Below are 26,896 nucleotides of genomic sequence, written 5' to 3'. Positions count from 1 at the left end.
TTCTAAGCAGAAGTCCCTAATGAAATCAATTCAGAATTCTGCCTAACAGAGACACAATATATCTGTAGTGTTGGTGTAGATGTGTTGGTCCCAGGATATTGGAGAGACAAGGTGGGTGAGGTAATGTTTCTTTTATTGGACCAACTTCAGTTGGTGAGAGAGACGAGCTTTTGAGCTTACATAGTGCTTTTCTTCAGGTCTGGAGAAAATGTTACAATATGGGCACCTAAGGTGCACAGAAAGCCTTAGGTGCCCATATGCTCTGATTTTTGTGGAGTACTGTGGCATCTTGACTAATTTCCAGAATGGTCAGCCATGCATGGCAGGGGACACTGCTTGGAACTCTCCTACACCTGAGATCAGATCAAAAATGTGCATTCGCACACCTTCCCCCTCTGTTCACATATGACCAAATACTCAGCCATACAACGCAAAGCCAGCAAGGTCATTTTTACCGAGTCCCAAAGATTTGGTACTTGCAAGTCTGGCCATCTCTTCACTAGACGGAGGCAACCCCAATGGTTTACAGGTTAGTTATTACCAAATTGAACCAAGGATTGTGGATGACTTCATGGTTTTCGCTAGCCAGCCAAGCTGGGGATGGGGCCTGACATGCTCAGAGTCCGGAGGGAGGGTTCTGCAAGGATCTTGCTTTTATGCCTCCTGATGGATGGTCCTGGAGTAATGTTACAGATCCAGAGTATAAGCAAGCCTGTTCTCTTAGCCACTGAGTAACTGTAGTTGTGGTGGCTGTTCCTGAGGCACCAGGGAGTAGGGAAGGAAGGAAGCAGATGAAGTTCCGGAGCATGGAGAGAAAGGATGTCTCAGAGGAATTGTGAAGGAACCGGTGAATGCCCGAAGACAGAAGTTGTCAATCTGTGCTCTGTTGGAATCACAAATGGGAGGGGAAATGGGTTCACAGAGGAGAGTAAATGGGAGGGATGGTGTCCACAAGGCACTCACATTATTAAAATCTAAGATCTTCCGCAGCTAGACTGACTATTTAATCAATGCTGTGTTAGAGGCACAAGGTAAAGCCCAGGCCTTTAAAGAAAAAGAAAAGCAGAGCGACCTTCAGGGCTGAATCAATAAGCTCATTGGATCATTAGTCAGATTGTTAGAGCAGTGCTGTACTGAAGCCTCCAACAGCTTTACCATCTTGTCAGTTCCACTGAACATTGTGCGTGGACACATGCAGAGAGGAGTCAAACACACAGGGAAAGGGCTGGGAGGAAGAAATGGGCTTTTGGAATTTAAGAAAAAAATATCCATATTAAATACTGTGGGCTTAAGCATAGAATCATAGAATATCAAGGTTGGAAGGGACCTCAGGAGGTCATCTAGTCCAACCCCCTGCTCAAAGCAGGGCCAATCCCAAATTTTTGCCCCAGATCCCTAAATGGCCCCCTCAAGGATTGAACTCACAACCCTGGGTTTAGCAGGCCAATGCTCAAACCACTGAGCTATCCCTCCCCCCCCAGCACTTACTATACTATTGCCCCCCAAACTAATAAGATCTTAAAAAACAAACCAACCAGCCTACCTAAGTTCCTAGGTTTGGGGAAGTATTCAGCATCTAAATTTCTTACTAGCATTGTACTAGAATCATTGCTGTAATTTTCAGATTCTTTGATCTTGACTTTCCTGATTTGTATTAACCTTCTCTACAGGGATTTAAACATGAGCAAAAAGGGGGGAAAGAGTTTTAAACTGCACTTTGGAAAGCTCCAGAAGTGAAGTGGAAGTGATTAACTAGGTCTACTAGAATGCCAGAAAATATTATTATATAGAGAGTACAATTTTGATCTAAGTATCAGAAGTAGTAAAAATAAAAGGTCCAAAGGTCCAAAGAAATCAAACTGTTAAGAAGGATGAATTTTTATAATCTAAAAGAATTGTAATTTATATTTGTGTAAGAGATTTATAAAATATGGCTACTGTACTTTTGTCACAATTTAAGCAATATAATATGCCTTGTGTTTTTCAACCCTACAGAAAAGATCATTTAATATATTGACCGGTTGTTAAGGATTTCTGGAGCTTCTTTCATTAGATTCATTAGACTTCAGCAACCATATCAGCTGAGCTGTGTTGACTGAATCTCATGGATCACGGCAGGTGGTTGGCTAGTGATCTACAAAGCAATTATAGTTACTTTGCCCTTTAGTGACGTCACACAAATACACTACCACAACGAAGTACCCTACACTAATGAGCATAAAAACATATGTCCAGCACAAGGTCTAGGGCACTGTGTGGATAAGCCAATTAGAAGTGTGCAAAACTCAACTGTATCAGTTCACAGGTTTTTGTGTAAACCTTTTTTTAAATTGTACTCCAAAGCTAAAAGTGAAATTAAGCTAAAAACATGAAGTCAAATCATGTGAAACAATCAAGTTTCATGGTAGAAACTATGCTATAGAACCATGTTAAAGAATCACAGAAGAAACTGCTTTCTTCTATCACTCAACGGGGACCTTTGGTAGAATAAGGTAAACAGTTTTATTTCTAAAGCTAACCCCATCCTCTGTTTTACTGTAGAGCTTTGTCTAGAACCTCCCTCAGTCCATCTATGTTTCTATAAGGTCACCCATGACCACGGTATCTGAGTGCATTAAACTATTTCAATGGGAAAAGAAACACCATTTCCTGTAGATTTTGAGGTACCAAAGGAAAACTCACAATTTACTAAACAGTGACCCACTGTCCATATTTTAATTTAGACGAGTTCCCATTCAAATGAGACAGTGATGATCAGCACTGGTAGGTTTCCACTGAGCCACTAAAGAATACAAGATAGACACAGATATGAAGAAATGCCACTCTGGGGGTTTGCAGCAGGGTAAATCAGGAGTGACTCATCTATAGGATTACTCTGCAGCAAAACTGGTGTGAATAACATCAGAGTTGGACCCAAGATATCTACTGCCCACACTTTTTTTTTGACAGAGTCAGCCATCATTTGATTTTGCTGAGATTAATCTAAAATGTGATTGTGACACGAGGCGAGAGGTCAAAGGTCTCTTTATGTTGCTCTATTCAGCCTCTGTGCTGTTTAGATTAAGGGGAAAATGAAATTCCTGCCACAGCAGTTTGTAAAAGATCTTTTCCACTTAGGGCAAAATTCTGCTCTCAGGTCAGCAGTGGGAACTGAGATCTGCCTTGCAGATTTGAAAGTAAAATTTCACCATTAAATTCTGATTCTAGTTGAGCACAGGAATTCCACTGAAGCAGATTTTCTTCCTAGAGCTCCCAGTCATACAATAACTACATTACCATTTCCAGGAGTTTAGCAACACTGGCCCAGTCACACAGCAGTGCTGGCCGGTTGGCATAGGTTAGGAAAAATAACCTCTTCCTCACCTCTTTTTGGGGTGCCTTGCACTGCCTGCAGGGAGTCCAGCAGAGAGTAGTTCCTGCACTTAGGAGACAGCAGGAACTATAACAATGGCAATCCCTTCAATGGTGGGTGCACAAGTGAGTGGAGGTTTCTTGCACACACACACTCCCTCCCTTGCATAGCCAGGCGGGAGCCAGACACATTCTGGCCCAGTGCTCCAGCACAGAGGTGGGAGGGTGGCACTGGCATCATCAGGCTGGGCTTTAATTTAGTGCAAATTAACTGTACCTGGAAAATATGATTGGGAAGGCCGGTAACAGCTTATAGCAATTCTTCCAACTTCTCTTAATTTCATCTTTTGTCTTTTAATGCAGCTTGAAGTGAAGAAAATATTTAAAATCCTTCTGGTAGCACACACACAGAAGGAATCTGGCCAAAATGTACGAAAGCCTCAGCCAGATCCATCCAACGTGCTTGCTGGAGAAAATTTCAGTTATGAGCAACTAACTGGAGGGCAAAAGGCCACCTGGATCTCATTCCAAGTGGAACTAACTATTTAATTTATAGAACAATCATGTTGACAACAATGATGAACACACGTGTCCTTTAAACGCCTCATGGGGTATTTCTTCTTTTTTCCATTTCAGTAACCATGGCAACTTTGAAAAGAAACAGTTTTCACTCTTCTCCTCATAAATTGTGTTCAAGTGGTAATGGGTTTAGATCTCATTTGTCCTGTAACAGTTAATGTTCTTCTCTCTGTACTCCCACGGATGAAGGTTTCCAAAGGAGAGACAAACCTTTCCCCTGCTTCACTTTAAAAAACTTCAAAATGGATGTCAATGAAGGGAGCTACTGTACATATTTCAGAAGTTGCATCTGGTTTTCTGCTGACCTTAATACAGGATTTTCATAAACACCCACTCAATGCACACAGGGATGTTGCCAACAAATTCCTCACATCCACAAATCTGCTCGTCAAAATACAAACACTTCTACGCTAAGATTTTTTTGCCCGTGTTTTGTGGGTTTAATCAAGACATACATTGGTTTTCTTCCTTTCAATCCAGCTTTCTGTCTTTGCTTTCCAATGAAGTGCTAAAGAGGAGTTAGGGAGTTAAAAGAGGTAGTGAAACAACTGTTGGAAACACTTTCTGACCAGGATTATTCAAATAATCTACGATCTGTACCTGTAGCTAATGTAAATACAAGCAAGTATTGTAACACCCATGTTGTACAACATACACCAGTTATATTGTTCTGTGTGTCTGGGAAATGACTGGGATGACCACAGAGGCTTGAGGGAGTTGTGTGTCGAACTCCCACTGACTTTCAGTAGGAGTCAGATGCCCAACTCTTAGGGACCTATGAAAATCCAGCCTATATCTTTTCATGGGTGTTGGAAGGGAGTTGTCTTAGGGTCTGGTGAAATCTTGATATGGATTTCTGGTTTGAGCGTTGTGTTTGTTTGGAAGGCCAGTCTCTGCTGTTATGGGATATTCCATGAATAGTATGGCAAATTTTGTTTTTTTTTAACCAAATAATAGTGTTTTTAAATAACTTGAAGTACTTAGAAACTGGGACAGGCACCGAAGAAATCAAAAGCAATTAATAAATATATCTCTAATCATGGCACAGACAATAGAAAATGGACAGAATCAGGAGCAATCGCCACTTCAGCTACTAATCTACCTATCAGTGTTTGTCAGTCAGAATGTGGTTAGGCTTGTGTATTACAAAGTGTATTCAGCTTCTCCTAATGTGCTGAAATTCCCCCTTATGCAGAGCATCCACATTAGAGTCATGCATCTCTTAAATCCCATTTAATTCCTATGGCAGCCATCTGTCCGGGGCTGAATTTCACTCACAGTGCATTACTATTTTATTTTCAGCTTTAAAAAACAATCCTTTTATCACAATACAGTATATGAGCAAACAACCATTTGGTCTCTGCCCTTGACACAAATGTCATCTTTCAGTGGCAGAATTTTATAAGGATACTTGCAGAAAAACAACAACAGAAACCACATCAGGCCATGAAAAACCAAGTGTCGCATGCAAGCAGTACATTTGCTAGGGCTGGTTGAAAATTTTCCATTGAAACTGTTTTTCAATGGAAAATTGGATTTTTGACAAAATGAAATTTCTCACTAAAAGTGTCTGCTCTGCAGAAAATTTCAAGTTTGCATTGAAAATCTGGAAACTGAAAATTTTCAGGTTTTGGCCAAAAACCAAAAACATTTCATTTTTATTTTTTAAACAAAAAGTTGAAGTGTTCCGCGGGGAGGAGGAAATATTTTTCCAACTAGCTCTAACATTTACCACAATATTCTAATGCTGAGTGAAATCCTGGTATTGTTCATCAGTCGTACAGAGAGCACCTTTCTGCTCCTCTGCTCAGTTCTCTGACTGAAAAAGGCTAACCTACAATATATACTGCCGAGATAAAAGTACAAAAGAATTTAAAGATGTCCTGTGCAAACAGTGAGTATAACTACACTCCATATGTATGTCTAAATCCAACCAAACTAATCTGCCACCCAGATGTGAACAAGAGTACAGAATATGACCATGACTCAGAGATGGGGGCAAAGGAGAAGCAAGTGTAGTGGCTCCATCTGTTGCATGCTATGAAAGAGGATTATCATTCATGCCAAAAGACAACTCAATCTATTTTTGTAAAACTGTGGGTATCCCACACAAACATCTGGTTACTAGCCAGCTACTGTCACTAGTACATGGAAGCTGAAGCACCTGTGGGCTAGATATTGATGGATATGTGTGTGTTCCACTGCTAATTTATTTGCAGTACAGGCCATGTATCTCTTTCTTTAATTAGAATTTGTTGGAAATGAATCCAACAGAGGAGGGCCACAGAACAATCAAGACATCTATTTTTCCCTCACACAGCTTCCTGATTATGGGTCTTATTCTTCACTGCTTTGCTCCAGTTTGACTCTGGTGAGATTCTACTGAAATCAGTGGAAGTACACCCGTCAAAACAGGAGTAAATCAGTGCTGAAAGAGGCCCTTCCTCCTCCTCTGGGGTTGAGTGTTAACAAGAAGACAATGCTTGTTCCAAATTCCAGTCAGTTACAGTATGTTTTATGGGATGGTCTTGGGTGCAAGAAGTTGTTAAACACCTGACCCCAACTTCACTTTTTAAGTCTAATACATCAGTCAATCTATATTCTTATTCTATACCTACCACCTTTGTATCTGAGCTGGTAAGTAACCTTAATACCTCTGAATATTTTGCTGATGGCTAAAACCTGGCTTGTATCACAACTAAATATCAAATAGCCAGATATTTCAGTCCTCACTCACAATTAATCAGAGCTTTGCTATACTGGTCATTTTTTGATAGCCTCCTATTATTCCAGAACAGATTAGCCACAATCCCAACCAACAAAGTAAAGTCTTGAATTTCCTAAACCTAACTCCACAGCCTTCACTTTAATCTACACTTTAACTTCCATTTAAATGCAAATATTTGAAAGGAAATGTGGGGGAAATTAACAGAGCTTCTTGAACAGCCATATAGGAAATATTTATCTTTGAAGCAGGGCACTGCCAAACAATAAGTATGTAAATAATAATTAATGTCTCAGTGATCCAATAGGTTGAAAATTTCCATCACTAGATCTGAGGTCTCCACAGTCTGACTGGCAAACTACATTCTCCATCTGCAATTATCCATTTATTATGCCTCACACCTATCCCTGACATATTAAAATGCAAATTATGCTACAGAGGAAAATTGATGGGAACAATTTGATGAACGTATATGAGCTTTAGGTGATAATTATAAGGTGACTCATAGGAGAAACAGAAGAGGACAGAAATGGAAATGCAGGCTAGACAGCTTTTGGTACAGAAATATTTCAGAATTAACTATTTTCACTTGTTTTGATTCTATGAATTAAATCTAATTTGTGACAACTACTTTCTTTGAAGAAGCACACATTAAATATTTTAAAAGCCCTCATTTATGACTCTTTGTACAGCTTCTTTCCTAAATATATCAGTTAGTACTAGATGACAAAAAATTCATTTAGAAAGAAATATTCTCTTGTGTACCTTGGATGGGGCACACCCTCATCCCAATCAGGAGAAGGCTAACAAGCAGCACAACTGCAGAGCCTGCTCCGCTTGGGAGGAAGCAATCTTAAAAGGGAGAACTTGTTACTGGAATGGGTGGAAACCAGGAGGAAAGCTACTGTGCCTCAGAGTTAGTGGATTCTTACAACAGGGTTGCTGGGAGGAAGACAGCATGTAAACCTCCGCCTCCCACAAGGACTCACCAGGCCAGGTACAAGCCCATCACTGAAGACAGGGATAGAAGATATGGCTAAATCCTGGGTGAGGGTTTAGCCATACCTTACCATCATAAATAAGCTAGACCTCTATAGATTCTCTAAAAGGAAAACCCAGAGCCTGAACATTCCCCAGGTTCCCCCATACCTGTGTACTTAAAAGACTGGAGTAAGGTTCCCAAAGGGGACAGGTTTTGGAAGGGAAAGAGACTCTGAAAAGCCACCACCTATCACAGTATCATAAAATGAAGATTAGAATCCAAATGATCCTGGGTGTTATTCCATTTATTACAGTGGAGAGAGTGGAGTTACACTTGGAGAAAATGGGGCTGTACGTGAGAGTTAGGTGGGATAGTAGAGTGGATGAATACAATGCCCTTCTACTCCCACAGACTTAGGGCTTGTCTGCACTACCCGCCGAATCAGCGGGCAGCGATCGATCCAGCAGGGGTTGACCGTTGAGCGCTCTCCAGTCGACTCCGGTACTCCACCAGAACGAGAAGCGCAAGCGGAGTCAACGAGAGAGCATCAGCTGTCGACTTACCGCAGCAAAGACACCGCAGTAAGTAGATCTAAGTACATCGACTTCAGCTACGCTATTCACTATTAGATCGACCTGGCGCAGTAGTGTAGACAAGCCCTCAGTTCCTTACTTGGGTTCCAAATGTAAATGGTTTTGGTAGACAGGCTAATCTTGGCTCTGTTTGTGGATATAAAAAAACTACCACACAGCTGGAACTCCATGCTCAATGGAGGCCCAGAGATAGAATAGCAGGAATGTAGCAGGTCAGAACTGAAGCATATTGGAAGAGCTGTATGTGTATATTTGCATAGCCCTTTCCATATTATGGAAAGAAACCTGATGCCCTTACTCAGGAAAAAAATCCCATTAAAGTCAACAAGAGATTTGTCTGAATAAAGACTTAACGATTAGGCCCAATGCTACTTTTGGTCCCTTGCCTCCATGAGCACATCCCTCACTATTCGTAAAAGCAAACTTTATTCATCTGGATTTTGGAAACATAAGAGCCCTGGGAGGACACAGAAAACTTTGCAGTGGAAATCATTTAAAGATTACATTACTCAAAACAGGACTGTTCAAATCTTGTACCTGGTTGTCATACTAAATGCTTGGAACAACTCATAGTTAGGGCCCAATCCTGCAGCTCCCACTGAAGTAATCGTACCAGTATCAGGTCCACACAGTACTTCTCATCCAAACCAGGAGGGGGAAAAAAAAATCCCGTGAGCCCTCTCAGATGATAAGCCATCCATGAAAATAATGGATGTGGTTCTGTGAGAAATCATGTCATTGCCTGACTCTTTCCCTTAGTGCCCAAGGGCAGCAATGGAAACAGTGAGGCACATTCTGTGTACAGTATGTCCAGATTAAACATTACCATTTCTCTGCTAAAAAGGAAAGAGGTTTTCAGCAAATTCAGTGTCTTCACTTAGCACCTGATGACTACAGAAAAGCATAATATACTAAAAACCTGTATAAGAGACTATCTTTATTAAGGTTTCAGAGTAGCAGCCGTGTTAGTCTGTATCTGCAAAAAGAAAAGGAGGACTTGTGGCACCTTAGAGACTAACTCCTGTCTTGAGCAACTATCCCAAAGTATTCCCCAATGAAATGGGCCAGACTCACACCTAAGATGGCAGGGTATTTGTACAGGGGGTTAGAGAAGGGATTATCCCTCAGGTAAGGCAAGCAGCTACCTCGCCCTGGGGCTTCAACCATGGAAGGGTACCATAGATGACCCAACAGTGGAGGTTGGTTTGGAGAGAAGATATATCAATGTATCTTCAAGCTGGCCTGGTGCTGCCATCATGTACTTAAGGATCTGTAGCCAATCAGTATATTAAAGGGGTTTTGATTGGGAGAAGGGGGCGGAATCGATGGACAGAAGATAAGACTGAGCTGTAGCTGTCAATATAGAGACCAACCTACTGCAAGGCCCCAGGTGGAGTTGGGGTTGCAGACAACTCTGTCATTTCACCGGCATTTCATTTACCACAGCAAGGAGTTTGAAACCTGTGTTATGCCAACAGAACTGAGTCTGGTTCATTGAGCACAAGTTTGCTCCAGCTTTATTAGAAGGTCACCTGCATTAAGCAACCAATTTGTCAGACCTGTGAGTGGATACTGAAGACAAGTTTCAGGGTATGGCAAACAAAAAAAACCACAACAGGCCTAGTACTCTATTAATGTTTTGCATGGGATATTTTTCTCCTCTCAAAGAAAAACAATTATTTTAGAGATAGTGTGATTCCTACCTTGCCCAACCCTGGGGTGTCTTTCACTTTGTTGACTGCCCTCAGCAAACATGGTGGTGCGGGGGGTGGGGAAGTCTGAAGGATACTGCTGAAGTTGGTAGAGAAGAGAGGAGACTCAGACACAGATGATGTAGATGGCCTATGTTTCTTCTTTTTGGATGATAGATTCAACTTTTGAGCAGCCCTGTGGGGAAAAAAACATTAAGTAAAATAAAAACTCTACTCAAAACAATAAGTTATAATTAATGTATTCACAGCTTCTCGTTTACAGAGAATCCCCAATTTTGACCTCATTGACTTCAAAAGTGATTCAGATCCAGACATGCCAAACCTGCAAAAAAAATGCAGAAATTGGGCTTGTTTTTGGCTTAACTGATTTGTGAGTTGCTTGTTGGCTAGTTTTTGGCTTATAGCTTCTTGCAGCTTGTTGCTTTTTTTTTTTTTGATCGGCTCCTGGCAAGCAAGGGCAAGGCGGGGAAGAGAGTCGGGGTGCACAGTGGGCCCAGCACAGTCCCAGACTGCACACCGGGGGGATCTAGTCACATAGAGTGTTGGGGTTCTTAGGGATTGTGTTGTTCTGGCCTTGTTTTGAAATGGGATTAGCTTGATTTTTGACTTATTGTGAAAGTCAGGATGCTTATTTACCGCATGAAAGTTGGCAACTGTTCAGATCTCTTTTACACCAATTTTTCACTGGTATAATTCCACAGATTTCAGTGAAGTTATCCCTGATTCACAGCAGCATGCAATAAGGTAGGATCAAAATCAGGCCCCTTTCTCTATACTATCCTCCAATTTAGTCTGCAGGAAATCTCCGGAATCTATAATTAAGCTAATGAGCGTACAGCAATTTATGTTATAAAATTAAGTCCAATCAGTGGAACATTCTGCTATTTCTGTTCACAAAGAATTATTTGTCACCCATAAGCCTTTGATTAAAGAATTAATAGTTGTGGAATGGTTGGATGTAAGCACCCACTATTATGTTAGTTATTATTAAATATTTAGGTGAATTAACTGACATGTAAGAAGCCTTCCACAAGCTATTTTAAAAATTCTACCACCTCATAAAAAATAACGAGTCTAACATCTGAACATGTGGTGACCAAAAGTTATGCTATTTGCAAGGAGGTGGAGAGAAGCACACAAGCTACAGTTGTACTAACAATTTAGTAAGTTTAAATAATTTTGACTTTGTTTTAGCAACATAACTTTGGACAAGAATGGTGCTTTTTTGTCCAGACTTTGACTCAAAAAGCTAAGCTTTCCTACATTAGCGTGATAGATTCTTACTCTATTTCAATTAAAAAAATATTTGGTCACATTTTCTTATTTGAGCAGATTTCTAACTCTGAGAAAAGATTCAGCAATTAAACTTGATTGTTGCTGTTTTGCACACTCTCTCTCTCTCTCACACACACACTCCACATTGGTATCCCTACCTAGGCAACCAAATATAATGAGTATATTATAATATTGATGTTATTTTGCTCTGTGTCTCAGTTTCCCTAGTTGTAAAATGGGCACAATTATGGGGCAGACCCTTAGCTGGTGTACATTAGCACAGCTCCACTTGATCTCTTCCAAAATACTCCAAGCTGAGATGCATGTATCATTCTGAACTCTAGGGGCCTGATTCTCAGTTACACCAAGGTCCCTTGATGCTGCATGTTCTAGCAACAGAAAAGGGCCTTAAAGTAGGTATGAATATAATTTATGCCCCCTTACCTTGCCAGAGTATAAATGAGAATCAGAAATCTAAATTCTGTCTGGCTTTTTTGTTGGCCAAAGTTTCATAATTGTCAGATTCATACATACCAACCAAATCTAAACCTCAGAAACTGATTAAATCAATTTACTCCAAAGAATACATACAATAAAACATGTTTATATATACATTCATCTCAGCTTTGACTATTTGTGTCCGTGTCAAGCAATTATTATTATCCTCATTTTACAGATGGGGAAATTGAGGCAGAGAGAGATCTTAAGGCCAGTGTTGCTGTCACTGATTTTGGTGCCTCATCCAAGATGGCAAAATCAGAAGCCACTTTTGAAAATTCTGGCCTAAGAGACAGCCAAGGACACTTAAGTCTGTGGCAGAGTTGCGGGAAGGGGTACCTAGGTCACCTGACTCCTGGTTCTGTGCCTTAACCACAAGAACCTTCTATTGTTCCAGCTCCTTGTCCATCCCGTTCCTCCAGTATCTGACTTTGATTTATCACCTAACCTTCCCTTTTATGATGAGAAGACAGAAAAAAAAACCCTAAAAAGGTTGCCAAAAGAATTGCATCACATTTTGTTCTTTTGATACATCATAGTCTTGGCTTGAATTTCAGATGTGTTTGTGAGAGGACTGGTAACACTGGTCATTCTGAATCATAGTTTCTAATGGGTCCCGGCCTAAATATGTTTACACCTTTATTTCAAGCAAAATTTTGTACTGCACATAACTGTAGGGCTGGATAGAAATCTCGCTACGCTGAAAAGTCCACTGCTGTGTGTATGTCTTTAGGCTCAGCAGTCTATTTGTAAAGACAGGCAATTGCTCTGTAAACCTCAGGCCAGATTACACCCTCAATTGCACCCATTCAACTGCATTAACTCATGCCTAGGGTAAAACTGTTCGTGAGCATATTTCCTCAGAAATGTGTTCTAAGTTGGTTCAGTCATTCTCTCTCTCTCATGCCAGTTTATTCTTCCCCAACATTATGTTGTTCCCTTTTTCTATACTGATAGTATAATCTTCTTAAGCTCCTTCTTGAGCCAATGAAGTCCATAGTTGACATTTTTCTTTAAAGGGAAAAAACACTTGTAGGATAACCGGCCTTTCCAAACTTCAGAACTATATCCTGATTTGACAGTTATAACCTTTGGGATGGCATTCAAGAAAAACCCTGAATTCTTTTTTGGCCTGCAAGTGGCACAATGTATTTAAGAGCAATGTGCTACATCTCCCTGCCTTATGGCCCCACGCCCTGCCCCCCAGGTTTTGAAAGGTGATCAAGAAGGCAATAACTGGATACTTCCCAAGGCTTCTGAATAAAAAGATATTTTAAACATATTTGAACTGGCTTTAGGCTGCACGATGATGCTAGTTTGCATGATAGATTAGTTTATTTGAATGACTTTTGCATGATGGACCTAAAGTGGTCAATATGGCCAGCTATCAGTTGCTTTGGAAATAGACAGTCCCAAGGCAATGCTGACATGGCTGTGTGGGCTAGTGAGGGTGGATAGAGTTGCGTCAAAATGGTTCCAACTCATTCTTTTCAGGAAATTATAGTTCGTGGTGTTGCATCGTCAGCTCTGGGGACTCTCACACCTGGAATCCCCTGGAGATTCATTATATTTATTCATGTTGATGCCTGGTGGCTAGGACTCTAGACTGGGAGTCAGGAGACTTGGATTCTGTTCTAGCTCTGCCACTGTCCTGCAGTGTGACTTGGACAGGTTACTTCACCTTTCTGTGCTTTTGCATTCTCTCCCACCAATTATCTGTCTTGTCTGTTTAGAATGTAAGGGCTTTAGAGCTTCTCTTACTATGTGTTTGTTCAGTATCTATCTGATCTCACTTGGAGCCTCTAAGAACTACTGTAATAAAAATGGTAATAACAATGGTAGCATCGCCCTATAGATCACCAGTAAGCTGACAATATCCAGATCTATATTACCATCTCATCTGATCCTAGTGATTCCCACTTAAAACTGTTCCATTGTCTGACCAAGGGCCCACTCCTGTAATGGGATACAGTATTGTGTGAACCAATACCTGTGTGTGATATTAGGGACTCTGCGAAAGCTTGAAGCTCTGTGGTCAAGGATCTCACTGCAGGGCTAGAGTCCAAGATTGCAGAAAGGATGTTCGAAAGCTACTCAAAGTTCAATCCAAATATGATAGAAAGTCCATTGGTAGTAAAGGGGAAATGCTTTGAAGATCTAGCTTATCTGGTGGGTTTGCTCTGTACTAAAGAGGTCTACCTCTAGGCTCGTGTTTCTCAAATGTGGCCACCATGGCCGCATGCGGCCACCAGGGTCTTTTCTTGCGGCCACAGCCTCATGGGCTGTAATGGGGTGGAGGCTGGGGGCAAAATAGCGGTCCCTCCCCATCCCTGTTGTTCCTGGATGCACCACCTTGGTGTTGATTGCTGGGGCTGCCAGCAGGGGTTGGGCCCTGCCCCCTTCTGAAGACAGTTGGGGCACAATGCTGGAGAAGCAGGCAGTAGGTGAGTTCCCCACCTTCCCAGGCATGGCAGGGCTCTGGCTTTGGGCTTCAGCCCTGGGGTAGTGGGACGGCAGGCTCTGGGTGTGGGGCTTCAGGCTCCAGCCCCCTGCTGCCTCCCCTCCGCCCCACCAATCCCTCCTCATTGCCCCTTGCCCCCACTGCCTCCTCTGACACCCCATCCAGGGCTTAATTTGTCCCCAGGCTTGCCAGGGCTAAGTAAGGCTGCTGCGAAAAGTGATACTTGTATCTTTATTAATATCACTTTTCACAACAGACTTACTAGCTAGCAATAAATAAATTATACTGATTTGGACATGTATATGTGCATATTTATTTGTTTTCCAAAAGTTAATTAAGTATTTTAGGAAAAATTGTCAGAGCAGCCCGCAGCAACACTCTGAGGCTGCCAAACAAATTGTCCTGAGAACCCCTGCTCTAGGCAGACTGACAGGGTTCACTACTTTGAGGGTCAACTTTTACAACAAATTTAACAAAGAAAACCATGTTCCTATGGGAGTCAGGAGTGACTTTTCATCTCCCAAATACTCAGAAGCTGTGACATCTCCTCCCTCATTATAACTGTGTATATGCAGGGGGATTTTCAAAAGGGATCAGTGGTCAGCTAGCCACTCCCACCAAAGTCAATTCTCAATTGAGATGGACTTTCAAAAAGCCAAAGACCCTCACTGGGGTTTATTAAAGAAACCAAGAAGAAATTGCTTAGAGGTAATTTCTTAAGAGTTAGAAGGGCAAAATGCATTGCTCAGAAACTTGTTAAGAGACAGAAATGAAAGGACAGAATTAAAAGCTCAGTTTTCACAAGGAAGGAAGTGAATAGTGGGGTAACCCAAAGGCCTGTACTATGAAACCCATTCTTCATGTTTATTAATAGTCAGAATGTAGGAGAACACGAGGTGGCAACATTTGCAAATGACAAAATTATTTAGGTGAATCAAGCCTAGAGATATTTATGGAAAACTTCAGAAGAACCTAACAAAGCTAGGTAATTGGGCAACAGTAAAAAAATCAACATTGACAAGTACAAGTTAATGCACAGGGGAAGGATCAATTTGAACTACTTGTATACATTGATAGCTTCTAAATTAACTGCAGCTGCTCACCAAAAAGATCTTAGTATCATTGTGGACAACTCAATAAAAACATGCTTGCTGTATTGCAATAGTTGAAAAAGCAACCAACATGTATGCAGTGACAGGGATAGAGAATAATACAGAAGAAGCCATTGTATACATATTGAGGGCACAGAATCACAGAAATGGAGGGCTGGAAGGGACTTCAAGAGGTTATCTAGTCCAGCCCCATTCACTGAGGCAGGATGAACAATATACTTAGACCATCTCTGACAGCTGCTTGTCTACCCTGTTCTAAAAAAACTTCCAGCAATGGGGATTCTAGTGTTAGCAATGTTCATTAAAAAAACAGGTCTAATTATTTTCCTTATTTTTATGTACAAATTCCATTTCAAAATAGCAATACTGTATTTCTAGGTGTGCGAGTAACTGCTCTCCAGGGGAAGGACAAAGTTCACATTTAGGCCCATGGAGATTAGTACACTTCTCTAGTAGTTAAACTGCTATGCTCTATTCACCCAGAAATGCATTGCATTCTGCTTGTTACAACTTTATTAGAAAATGGATAAAAGTCACAGTTAGAAAGCAGTGCCTTTCACAAACACCCTAAATTATTTACTCAGTGAAGTTTTAAAAATTAATATCGCAACAAGTAAGGAAATTGCGAGTCCCATCTATTGCTGCCAATGTTTGTGCCTAAACAACATTTTCACAGGTAGCCACTAACAGTGGTTGTATCAGTTTCTGGGTGTCCCGCTTGAGACACCTATGGCAGTTCCATGGTGTCAAGTTGGGCACCCAAAATCAGTGGCCACCTTTTTGAAAATTTGGGCCACATTTTTTACTGCAGCAAAAGCAGAAACTGCAATTGCCACCTTTTGGCAGAGGTGTAATCTGAAAATGAGTCTTGCTAATCGGTGTAATGCCAGATAAAGGTATACTAGAAGCCTGCAGTTTGTTTTGATTATTTCCAATTGAAGTGTTGACAAATATGATCTGCATGTTGTGTGCTATGTTTGGGATATATGCATTCATTTTAAAATGAGTCATCGCAGCATTGCAGGTCCAGAAAAAGAAGTGGCTTGAATGAAACTAATAAAGGTAACAGCCAACATAGTGTACAGTAAGATGACAGTCACGCAAACATTATGCTTCACATTATTTCCAAAGCTCTGCCTTAGGGTGGGATCATTCTTCTGGCACAGTTACTATCTATTATTACTGTCACAACTCAGAAGCTTCAATCATTGTGGCAGCCACTGTGGGCGGCGGTCCTGGAGATACCTATGCATCAGCCAGCCTGCTGCCAGTTTCAATAGCTCTGCAGGCTAGTGGTTCCTTCCAGTGGCCAATTTTCAGCGGTTTACGAAAGGTAGGACAAAATACTAATTTTTGTGAAACCAGCGGGAACACAGGGATCAGTCATGAAAGCAGGACATTCCTGGTTTTCAGGAACACAAGATCACTCTACTTAGAACTTGCTTCTCTTCTGGATGGTCCTCAGGCACCACATTTTACTAAGAGAAAGATATTAAGTTAACACCATCCACTGGGAGTTCCTACTGTGTTTTTGTGTCTGCCCTTAGTCTTACAATCAAAATAGAAAGTGCCTCAGTGCATAGGCCAGGTCTTCCTTTATGTCTTCTAAAGCTCTGAGGACAGTGTGGGTAATTAACAGAAATCACTCACAGAATCATAGAACTGGAAGGGAAGGGACCTCAAGAGGTCTTCTAGTCCAGTTCTCTGCACTCATGGCAGGATTAAGTATTCTAGATCAGTGTTTCTCAAATGTGGCCACTGTGGCTGCATGTGGCCACCAGGGGCTTTTCTTGTGGCCACAGCCTCCTGGGCTGTGATGGGGGGTGGGGGTAAGCAGTGGCCCCTCTTCCAGGGCCACCAGTGGAGGTTGGGCCCCGCCCCCCTCTGGAGAGACAAATGCTGGAGGTGCAGGCAGTTGGTGAATTCCCCACTTTCCCTGGGGCATGGTGGGGGCCGGGGGCAGCCTTTGGCCACAGGGCTTTGGGCTCCATCCACGCGATAGCAGGCTCTGGTCCCAGGCTCACCACCCATGCCATCATCCCTGGGCCCCACGGTCTCCCTGCCTACCTCCCCATCCAGGGCATAATTTGTCCCAGAGCTTGCTGGGGCTGAGTAAGTCTGCTGTGAAAAGTAATATTAACAAACATACAAATATCATTTTCACAGCAGCAGACGTACTATGTAGGAAGTTTTTTTTTAAAAAAAAGCAACCAAAAAAGCAGAAGAAACAACAACAAAAAGACAAGAACATGCAAAGCACCCTATTTGTGTTTCTATTCTGTTTAGGTCCATAAAGAATAGTGACCACTGTACATTATTTTTACTACTGACTCTGAAAAAACCCTGCATAAATAAATTACAATGACTTGAACACGTATATGCACATATTTATTTGTTTTTCCTAAAGTTAATTAAGTATTTTAGGAAAAAATATCAGTGCAGCCACCAGCAAGGGTTGGTGGCCGTACTCTGAGGCCACCAAAAAGTTTGTTTTGAGAACCCCTGTTCTAGACCATCCCTGACAGGTATTGTCAAACCTGCTCTTAAAAATCTCCAATGACGGAGATTCCACAACCTCCCAAGGCAATTTATTGGCAATATATAATAATATCTTGGCACAAGGGGCTAAATTGTCATTTTACAACCTGTCCTGAGTAAAGAGCCTAACATAGGTGCATCGCTCCAACAGCAGATCAGAGCATGAACTGTAACTCACAGAATCTTGTTCTGGGGGCAGAAGTAACTTACTTCACCTCTTTCCATTTTAGTAACTTAATTGCTCCGTGAGCTTGGCTGGTGAATGGATGAGGGGAAGAGGAGCAGAGTCAGGGCTTCTTCCACTTCTTCCCCTTTCCGACCCCTTCCAGGCAGCAGGAATACTGGGTGATTAGGGTCTGCTCTCATTATTCCACCTGGAATTACAATCTGAGCACAGCCAAACAGAGAATTAGGGGGGTTTTACACTGCCTTAATTCCCAGTGCAGCCAAAGCTAGTGACAATCTAGCCCAGTGAGATGAATCCAGAATGGAATAAGAATCATCAGTTTAAAGTTTCCTGAATTTGTAGGTTCCTGTCAGACCCTTAGCGTTTGTGTTTAATTATTGTGCAGTATCTTTAAAATCTGGACACAATTTGAGCTTTCTGCTTGCGCTGTAAAAGATGCCATAAACATGTCTCTAATGCCCAGTAAACACTTGGGCCTTACCGTTGCCTTTATATTTATGTATGCAGTCAATTTCATAGCAACAATAAAGCTATCCAGGCTGTACATTTCAGAGCAATCTTTTACTTCTTGGGTGGTTAAATGCACACACAGGCCCTGTACAGTACCTTAATGACTGGACTCCAATACAGCTGGGCTATAATCACCCAGAAATTCACTGTTGTGACTTAATTGTAACAGACAGTAAAATAGGTCCAAATCCTTCAATCTTTGATCAGGGCCTGACCCCAGAAATTCAGAGCCCTTTTTCACACAGGAAGAACTTACTGAAATCAATAGGCTTGATTCCGATTTCACATCAGAGTTACCACCGCATAAATCCACCAGCTACAATGAAGTAACTCTTGAGTTACACCAGAATAAGCGAGATCAGAATCTGGCCAAATGAGACCACTGTGCTAGGACTAAGACACCCTGGGGCTGTCTCCCACAGGAGTTCAAAAGGTGAGAAACCCATTGAAAATTTGGGGAATTTCCCGTACAGCAAACTGCAGGGACGGGCACTCCAGATGGAAACTAACAAGCTCCTTCCTGGCTACATCAGTCTTGATACGAAGCTGGTCTCAGTGGATGTCTCCGTCTCTTCTGGGCAGGTTTGCACATCCCCCACCAGCTGAGCCAAGACAGCCCCAGGGGGCTGCCCCTGGCTGCCCTGCTGGCTCAATGGGCGAAGGCCGGGCAGCTGCCACGCTGCGAATGGGAGCATCTGCAACAGGGGCCTGGAGCAGCTTGTGAGACTACAGGGACTAGGCTGCTGTCCACATTATCTACCCCGTGTGCCTAAGGTTGCTCCTGGGCTCAGGACAAGCCACTACCAAGACCTTGGCTGGATGAACAAAAAGGGGTTTATTTGGCTGCCGCTCCCTTTAGGTGGGGCACAACATGCTGCAGTCTTACCCCTCAGCACAAGTAAGGCACTGTTAGCAAACAATAGTCCCTCATTAGACCTCCTTTCTCTAGGGAGGCTCTGGCAAGCAGCAGTCTCTCAAGCAGTTCCTGGCTCCAGCCAGGCCTCTCTCTCAGAGCATGAGCTGGAGGTCTGTTCTTTCCTGGTCCACGTCTGACATCTATTGCAAGTGTAGCAGGGCAGGGCTGACTGAGCCCACAACAGCTCGTTGAGCCCACAACAGCTCGTTAACCCTTTCCTGGCCAGTGTGGTGTTTGTACACCCCCATCACTGTGCCCACCTTAAATGAGCCTAACTTTAAGAAAGTGATGACCACATACCATCTAAAAATCACAGGCTCCTTATAAATGTCTCAAGCAGGACAACCAAATACTGAGGTACCCAAAATCATTAGTTACTTTTAATATTTAGTCTGGTCATCTTTATCCTTCCTGTATGTGCAGAGTGACATTGTATTTGTTTGCAACTGACTACTGTCCCTGCCCCTATCCCTTTAATCTCTTTAAATGCCTTTATTTCGCTTTACAGACAGAATAGTCTCAATGATCACAGTGCTCCTGACTCTTGTAAAGTTTCAAGGTCTTGAGAGTCAGACAGGTGTCATACTATGCTTGATGCAGGAATCAAGCTAAACCATTATGTTTGGAAACCATAAAATTAGATGGTTATCATTAGCTTAATATGGGAAGGAAAACAGCTCCATATTTTTCTAAGAAACTTAAATCAAATAAAATGTAACCACTTGAGCAATTACTGGCTTGGTTTCTTAGCAATGTACCTTCATGTCACTGGGGAAAAAATATCTCAACAAAGGGCCTGATGACCCTTCAGGAGCGAAGTTGAGAGTGCTCAGCACTGTGCAGGTCAGGGTGTAAAATTAATTACGTCATGCCGAAGATTTGGATGTGAGAAGTGAATGTTAAGAGAAAATCCTCTTTGCTTCTATCTAGCGTTAGACTATTGCCGGACCCTTCCAGAGTTAGTACTGCCTTTAAAGTAACAGAAAAGCAGCATGCACTGTTTTACATTTATGCTGTTTCAGTATAAAACAATAAAGCTGTGCAAAATTTCCAGGCTTGATTATTTAGCTAGAAAGCATTAAGGGCTAGGGGTGACTAGGAGATTGCACTGATGATGTAGTCTTTTGTAGCATCACCACATAGATTTTTCCAAAAGTTGACATGCAGGGATTTGGCAAACCTCAGATCAATGGACTAATAAGATTGATAAGAGAGGAATGACCATGCTCCTGGTTAGTTAGCCCATTGCTGACCTTACTAAAGAGTCAGTAGTTTACAATTATGGCAGGAAATTCAAGGAATTTACTACTTCAAGCCTTCCAATGTGAGGCCCATAAATTACTGCCCATTTAAAAATAGTCCTTAGAGTCTTAAACAATTATTTAAATGGAGTTTTCATGAAGTTTATAGGATTTGGGTTCTTTCACTACCTCAGATGCTAACATCTGACCACACAGTGCAGCAAGCTAGTTTTGCTTCATCTTGCCCCAGTCATTGCATCACATTCATAACATCAACAGAGAACTACAACTCGTTTTATTGCTGTTTAACATTCTGGCTAGCAGAAGAACTACAGGAGACACGAAACTGTCTAAAATTTTTCATTTTCTTGTCAATATTTTGAAAGCCAGCAAATAAAAACAAACAGTTGGATATTTCACTGAGGCATATACAGTGAAATGCAATTCCGTAAGGATCAGAGCTGACAGGCAACCTCATATTTTAAGCTTCAACGTTAAACTATCTCCAAGATTTCCTGTACATCTTTGTCTGATCTTTATTTAAACACTGACAACTATGAGGTGACATTTGTTCTCAGTACTCCAATTCCTTCTAGTCCTAGAGCATATGTCCAAAGATGATGAACTTGGTTGGCTGCTTCTACTGACCACAATGGAAATACATTGAAAAGGCATGTGTGGCACTGGGGAGTCCAAGACAAAAGGCACCTAAGGGCTCAAAAGCATACTGCAGTTTTTGAAATGTTTCATTTTTACTGCTGGTTCATATTACAAATAAATTCTAGTTTGTTAAAGAACAAACCAATTGCAGTTCCATTTTTTTTCACGGAACAATGTAGTTTTTAAATTGCTCACAAATTTTATTATTATTTATGATGACAGCGCTGACTAAATTGGGGTTCCATTATGGCAGATACTGTACAAACACACAAAACAATCCCTGCCCCCCAGGGAATTGAGGCACAGAGAGATTAAGTGACTTGTACAAGGTCACACAGGAAGCCACATAGCCCGGTAAGCCTAACTTTAGTACCAGGCAAATTGGTTGAAACTATAGTTAAGAACAGAATTATCAGACATATATAAATATAATTTGTTGGGGAAGAGTCAACACAGCTTTTGTAAAGAGAAATCATGCCTCACCAATCTATTAGAATTCTTTGAGGGCATCAACAAAGCATGTGAACAAAGGTGATCCAGGGGATATAGTGAACTTGGTCTTTTCTGAAAGCCTTTGACATGTCCCACACCAAAGGCTCTTAAGCAAAGTGTGCAGTCATGGGATAAGAGGGAAGGTCCTCTCATGGATCCGTAACTGGTTAAAAGATAGGTTTCAGAGAAGCAGCTGTGTTAATCTGTATCCACAAAAAGAAAAGGAGTACTTGTGGCACCTTAGAGACTAACAAATTTATTAGAGCATAAGCTTTCGTGAGCTACATCCGATGAAGTAAGCTGTAGCTCACGAAAGCTTATGCTTTAATAAATTTTTAAGTCTCTAAGGTGCCACAAGTACTCCTTTTCTTTTTTTGGTTAAAAGATAGGAAACAAAGGTAGGAATAAACGGTCAGTTTTCACAATTAAGAGAAGTAATAGCACGGTCTGTCCTAAGACCTGTGCTGTTCAACATATTCATAAATGATCTAGAAAAGAGGGTAAACAGTGAGATGGCAAAATTTGCAGACAATAAAAAATTACTCAAGATAGTTAAGTCCAAAATGGAGTGCAAAGAGTTACAAAGGGTTCTCACAAAAGTGGGTGGCTGGGCAACAAAATGGCAGATGAAATTCAAGGGCTAAGTGCAAAAAAATAATCCCAGCTACACATACCATATGATATGGTCTAATTTAGCTGTTATCACTCAAGAAAGAGACCTTAGAGTCATCATGGATAGTTCTCTGAAAACATCTGCTCAATGTGCACAGGCCGTCAAAAAAGCTAACAATGTTAGGAACCATTAGAAAAGGGAAAAAAATATAATGCCACTATATAAATCCATGGTACACCTGCTCCCTGAATACTGCCTGCAGTTCTGGTTGCCCCATCTCAAAAACATATATATGAGAATTGGAAAAGGTACAGAGAAGGACAACGAAAATTATTAGGGGTATGGAACAGCTTCCATATGAGGAGAGATTAAAAATAATTCTGGGACTGTTCAGCTTAGAAAAGAGATGACTAAGGGAAGATATGACAGAGGTCTACAGAATCATGACTGTTGTGAAGAAAGTAATGGGAAATTGTTATATACCCCTTCACAAAACACAAGAATCAGAGATCACTCAATGAAATTAATAGGCAGCAGGTTTAAAGCTAATGTAAGGAAGCACTTCTTCACACAATGCGCAGCAGTCAACCTGTGGAATTCATTGTCAGGGAATGTTGTGAAGGCCAAAATATAACAGGGTTCAAAAAAGAATGAGTAAGTTCATGGAGGATAGGTCCATCAATGGCCATTCGACAAGATGGTCAGGGATGCAACCCTACGGTCTGGGTGTCCCTAAACCTTTGACTGCCAGAAGCTGGGTCTTGGCAACAGGAAATGGAACAGGAAACTTGATAAACTGCCCTGTTCTGTTCATTCCCTCTAAAGCATCTGGCACTGACCACTGTCAGAAGACAGGACACTGGACCATTGGTCTGACCCAGTATGGCCATTCTTAAGTCTATGGCAGAAACAGGAGTACAATCCAGATCTCCTGAGCCCCAATCCAGTGCTTTAGCCACAACACCGTCCTTCCTCTCTCACGCTGACTTGGGAAGCAATTTGACAAGCTGTTGAACACCCTTACCACCCACTGATTTCAGCTGGAATTACAAGCTCTAGGCATTCTGCAGTATCAGGCCCCAGGTCCTTGAGCAGTTGCCCTTAATATTTCACATTCTTTAATTATGCTTCAAACTAAATTATTTAGAGAAAGATGAGGCTGGAAAGCATTAGCATTGTTAGCGTGTAGTGTTGTCATTAAACAAACCTTTTGTTCTTACTTTTCTATTTTCAGTCAAGTGAAATGAAAAACGACATGAAATTAAACACATCACGCGAAGTAGTAATTCATTGCCTTAAAGCAGTAAACTGTATAGAGGTGCAATTAGATACCAAGAGGCAGAATTTGCAAAGGATGCAAAGCCTTTAATCTGCAGCTTTTCGCTCATTACTTATGGGTCTTTCACTGAAAATCCAATTAATTTTCAATTCTGGGGACATTTCTCATGGATTCGGGCCTGCTTATTAATTAAGCAGAAATTTGACATTTAGTTTTGTTTTCCAAGAAAAGCAATTTAAAAAAATATCCATTTCTTTCTTTAACTTTCTTTTAAAAGATGATATTTACAATAGGGGGTCATAAACTACAGACCACACTGGTTCCTCTAAATAAGGCCCTTTCCTGTTTCAAGAAAGAGAGAGGCAAACCCCACAACACTAAGCTGGCTTTGCTCTTTCATTTTGCGGAGATTCCAGAGTAGTGATTGCCGGGTGATCTTTCTCCCCAATAACACGCACATGCAGGCCATCAGCACACTCAACCAACTAGTCCCATCCACCAATTAGTAGATGACATCCTTGTTTATATCTCTTATCCATCAGGAGAAAACGGTGCTAACACCCTACTGACCCACGTGCCAACGCCTAAAAGAAATAAGTTCCTGATTCCTGAATGCAGAACAGTTGGCTCTTGTTCAACCCGGCTGGAACAAAGATGATCCTTGAAGGAAGAGAAAAACATTTTGAGTAATTAGCAGAATCCTTGACTGCACCCATTGTTCTCTCAGCACATCAAGGTGAGTGCAATCTCAGAAGTCCTTCTGGACTCCTCATAGCTCCTACACAACCAAACAGCAGCCAGAAATCCCTTTTTCCTATTTAAGGTTAGTCAGAGACCTCTTCTTTCTTTTTAGATGCAGATTTAGCATCAGTAATCTATGGCTTTGTCATCTCCAGGCTGAGCTACTGCAATACGTTCTAACTAGAGCTAACTGAGAGTGCTCTTTGTGGAAAGCTCACGAAAGCTTATGCTCAAATAAATTGGTTAGTCTCTAAGGTGCCACAAGTCCTCCTTTTCTTTTTGCTAGTACAGCATGTCACAGCTCATTTCCAAATCAGCAAAAGCATTGCATCCCTATCTTCTGAGCTCTACACTGACTCCTCATACAATCTGGTACCTGCTTAAAAATCCTGGTCTCATCTGTGAAGCACTAAATAGGTTAAGAGCCCGTTAGGCCGGGGACCAACTGACCCTCAACTCCCTTCCAAGAATGCTATATTCAATATCAGTGATGCAAACGACAGCAGAAAGGGCAAAGCTGTCAGGGGCTGAGGGCAGGGTTCTCTTGCTTGAAGGGCCTCAGTTGTGGAGCTCCCTAACATCAGGGGTCAGGCTCACATTGTTGTTTTGCCACAGTCAGAGCATAATCACCTGTTTGTGCAGGTCTACTCCTAATAAGGAAGGCTGCTAAGTAGCTTGAAGACATCGCCTCCATAATCGATATCCCACATCCAAAAAAGAAACACATCCAGTTAGGGGCTTGCGGACGATGCTTTTAGTTGAACTGAAATCACGTTTCTACCAGTTCTTGTATTGGATGCCTAGCTATAGACATCCATAGACAGATGGAATATGTCAGCATGGCTAACGTGAGGCTTGTGACCCAATGTAGTTGTCCAATGCAGATGTGTTCTCGTGTTTGATATAGGGATTAAGCTTTCCGGGCACTTGAATTAAGATGCAGGATTGCACGTCAGGTTCTGTTGCCTCTCTTCTCTAGTTTGGAGATGAGGGCAGCTACAATCTGCTCCTGTTCTGCTTTTCCATATAAAGGGAGCACAACATGTATTCCCCAAAACAAATTACTTTTATATCAGAAGAAAGAGAGACAGAGAGAGAGAGAGAGAGAGAGAGAGAGAGAGAGAGAAACACACTCTATCTGGGACTAATTCACCGTTGTAGTACTCTCATTTTATGCTAGTTAAACTCCACTAATTTCCATGGCATTATAATGGCAGAAAACTGAAGTAATACACTGATAAATCTGACCCTCTGTATGCAAGAGAACACAGTGACTCTCCCTGTCGTTCTGCCCCTGCAACGGAAAGCAAACCGGCAGCTGCTTCACAACAGAGACACTCTACATTTAAAGGTGCAGAGCACAGAAAAGAGTATGGCAACATGTCTTATAATTTCACAGCTAGAAACACCCCAGCTATGTTTTTGCAAACAGGAGGTGAGTTGTGAGCTCCTAGCAAGTTATCAATCAGCACAAAACTGGGTAAAGTTTAGGTACCCCCTTACGGTCCCTGACCAAAGGGCTGCATTACTGTTAAATAGTGCTGTCAAGTGTCATCTAGCAAAAATAGTTAAAAAGCCAATTCTGATTGGGGCCTCTGCGTGTTGCTGCAATACAAATTCAAAATAATTGTAGCAAAAACAGTTATGTCATAAAATAGTGACTAATGCAACATGGAATGCCTGATCCACAGGAAATACGCTAGAATGTTAGCAAATTCCTTATGCACAGCCTCAGTTTCTTATGCCTAGTGTAGTACCTGGCTACATGACACTGGGTGGTGTCCAATGGAAAGTCATTTTTTTAATCATCGTGCTTACATACTCTAAAGGGGGTTGTAAGTCTTATTTCATCCAACCTGTTCTAGAGTTGAGTGAGGAGGTTGTTTATTGAACAAGAACTTCCTCGGCATGGCATGGCATTGCAGGACGGATAATGTTATAACCTAGGATATTATGATTCAAGTATCTCCTGATGCTTTATAAGGTTATCTTTAAAAGTCAATCTGATTTTGTAAAGTTTATGCTACTGTTGACCTTTAGCAAAGACACAGTCCCTGTCTTGCCATTTACAGAAAATGGAGAGTTGCAGTCTTGTTCGAAAGGGAGCCTACACTTTAAGCTTTTCTCTGGGTCTCTGGACTGCCTCATTGTTGCACACACAGGACTTCTAATTGATCCTCCTTTGCCATGAATTCCTATCAGTACTGAAGCAGGAATCAGGGCTCAGCATTCTGAGATACTCATCAAGTTTCTGGGAAGTGTTAGGGAGTACACAGTATTAATGACTTATTAAGCCCTGCCCTGAGCAGTGGACACTGAATAACTGCGCAGCTCCGGGGGAAGTCTGGGGGACAGACTATACCTCAAAGTGACACAATCCCACCCAAAATTCTCTGGTGCATGGGGTGTGCAGTCTAAAATCCTCTGGATG

General features: G+C 41.7%; 1 protein-coding gene across 1 annotated transcript in view; it reads right to left on the bottom strand.

Moving 5' to 3' along the window:
* KIF26B (kinesin family member 26B) overlaps positions 1–26,896 on the bottom strand; it is a 423,104-nt gene that overhangs the window by 136,515 nt on the left and 259,693 nt on the right. Inside the window, exon 5 of the mRNA XM_074948941.1 lies at positions 9,934–10,117. Within this exon, the coding sequence (XP_074805042.1) occupies positions 9,934–10,117 (184 nt within the window). The remainder of the gene's footprint in view (positions 1–9,933; positions 10,118–26,896) is intronic.

The sequence above is a fragment of the Natator depressus genome, chromosome 3 (genome assembly GCF_965152275.1).
Source record: "Natator depressus isolate rNatDep1 chromosome 3, rNatDep2.hap1, whole genome shotgun sequence".
Taxonomy (NCBI): domain Eukaryota; kingdom Metazoa; phylum Chordata; order Testudines; family Cheloniidae; genus Natator; species Natator depressus.
The sequence above is the reverse complement of the archived record's forward strand: the minus strand, read 5'-3'. Positions and strand labels throughout refer to the sequence as shown.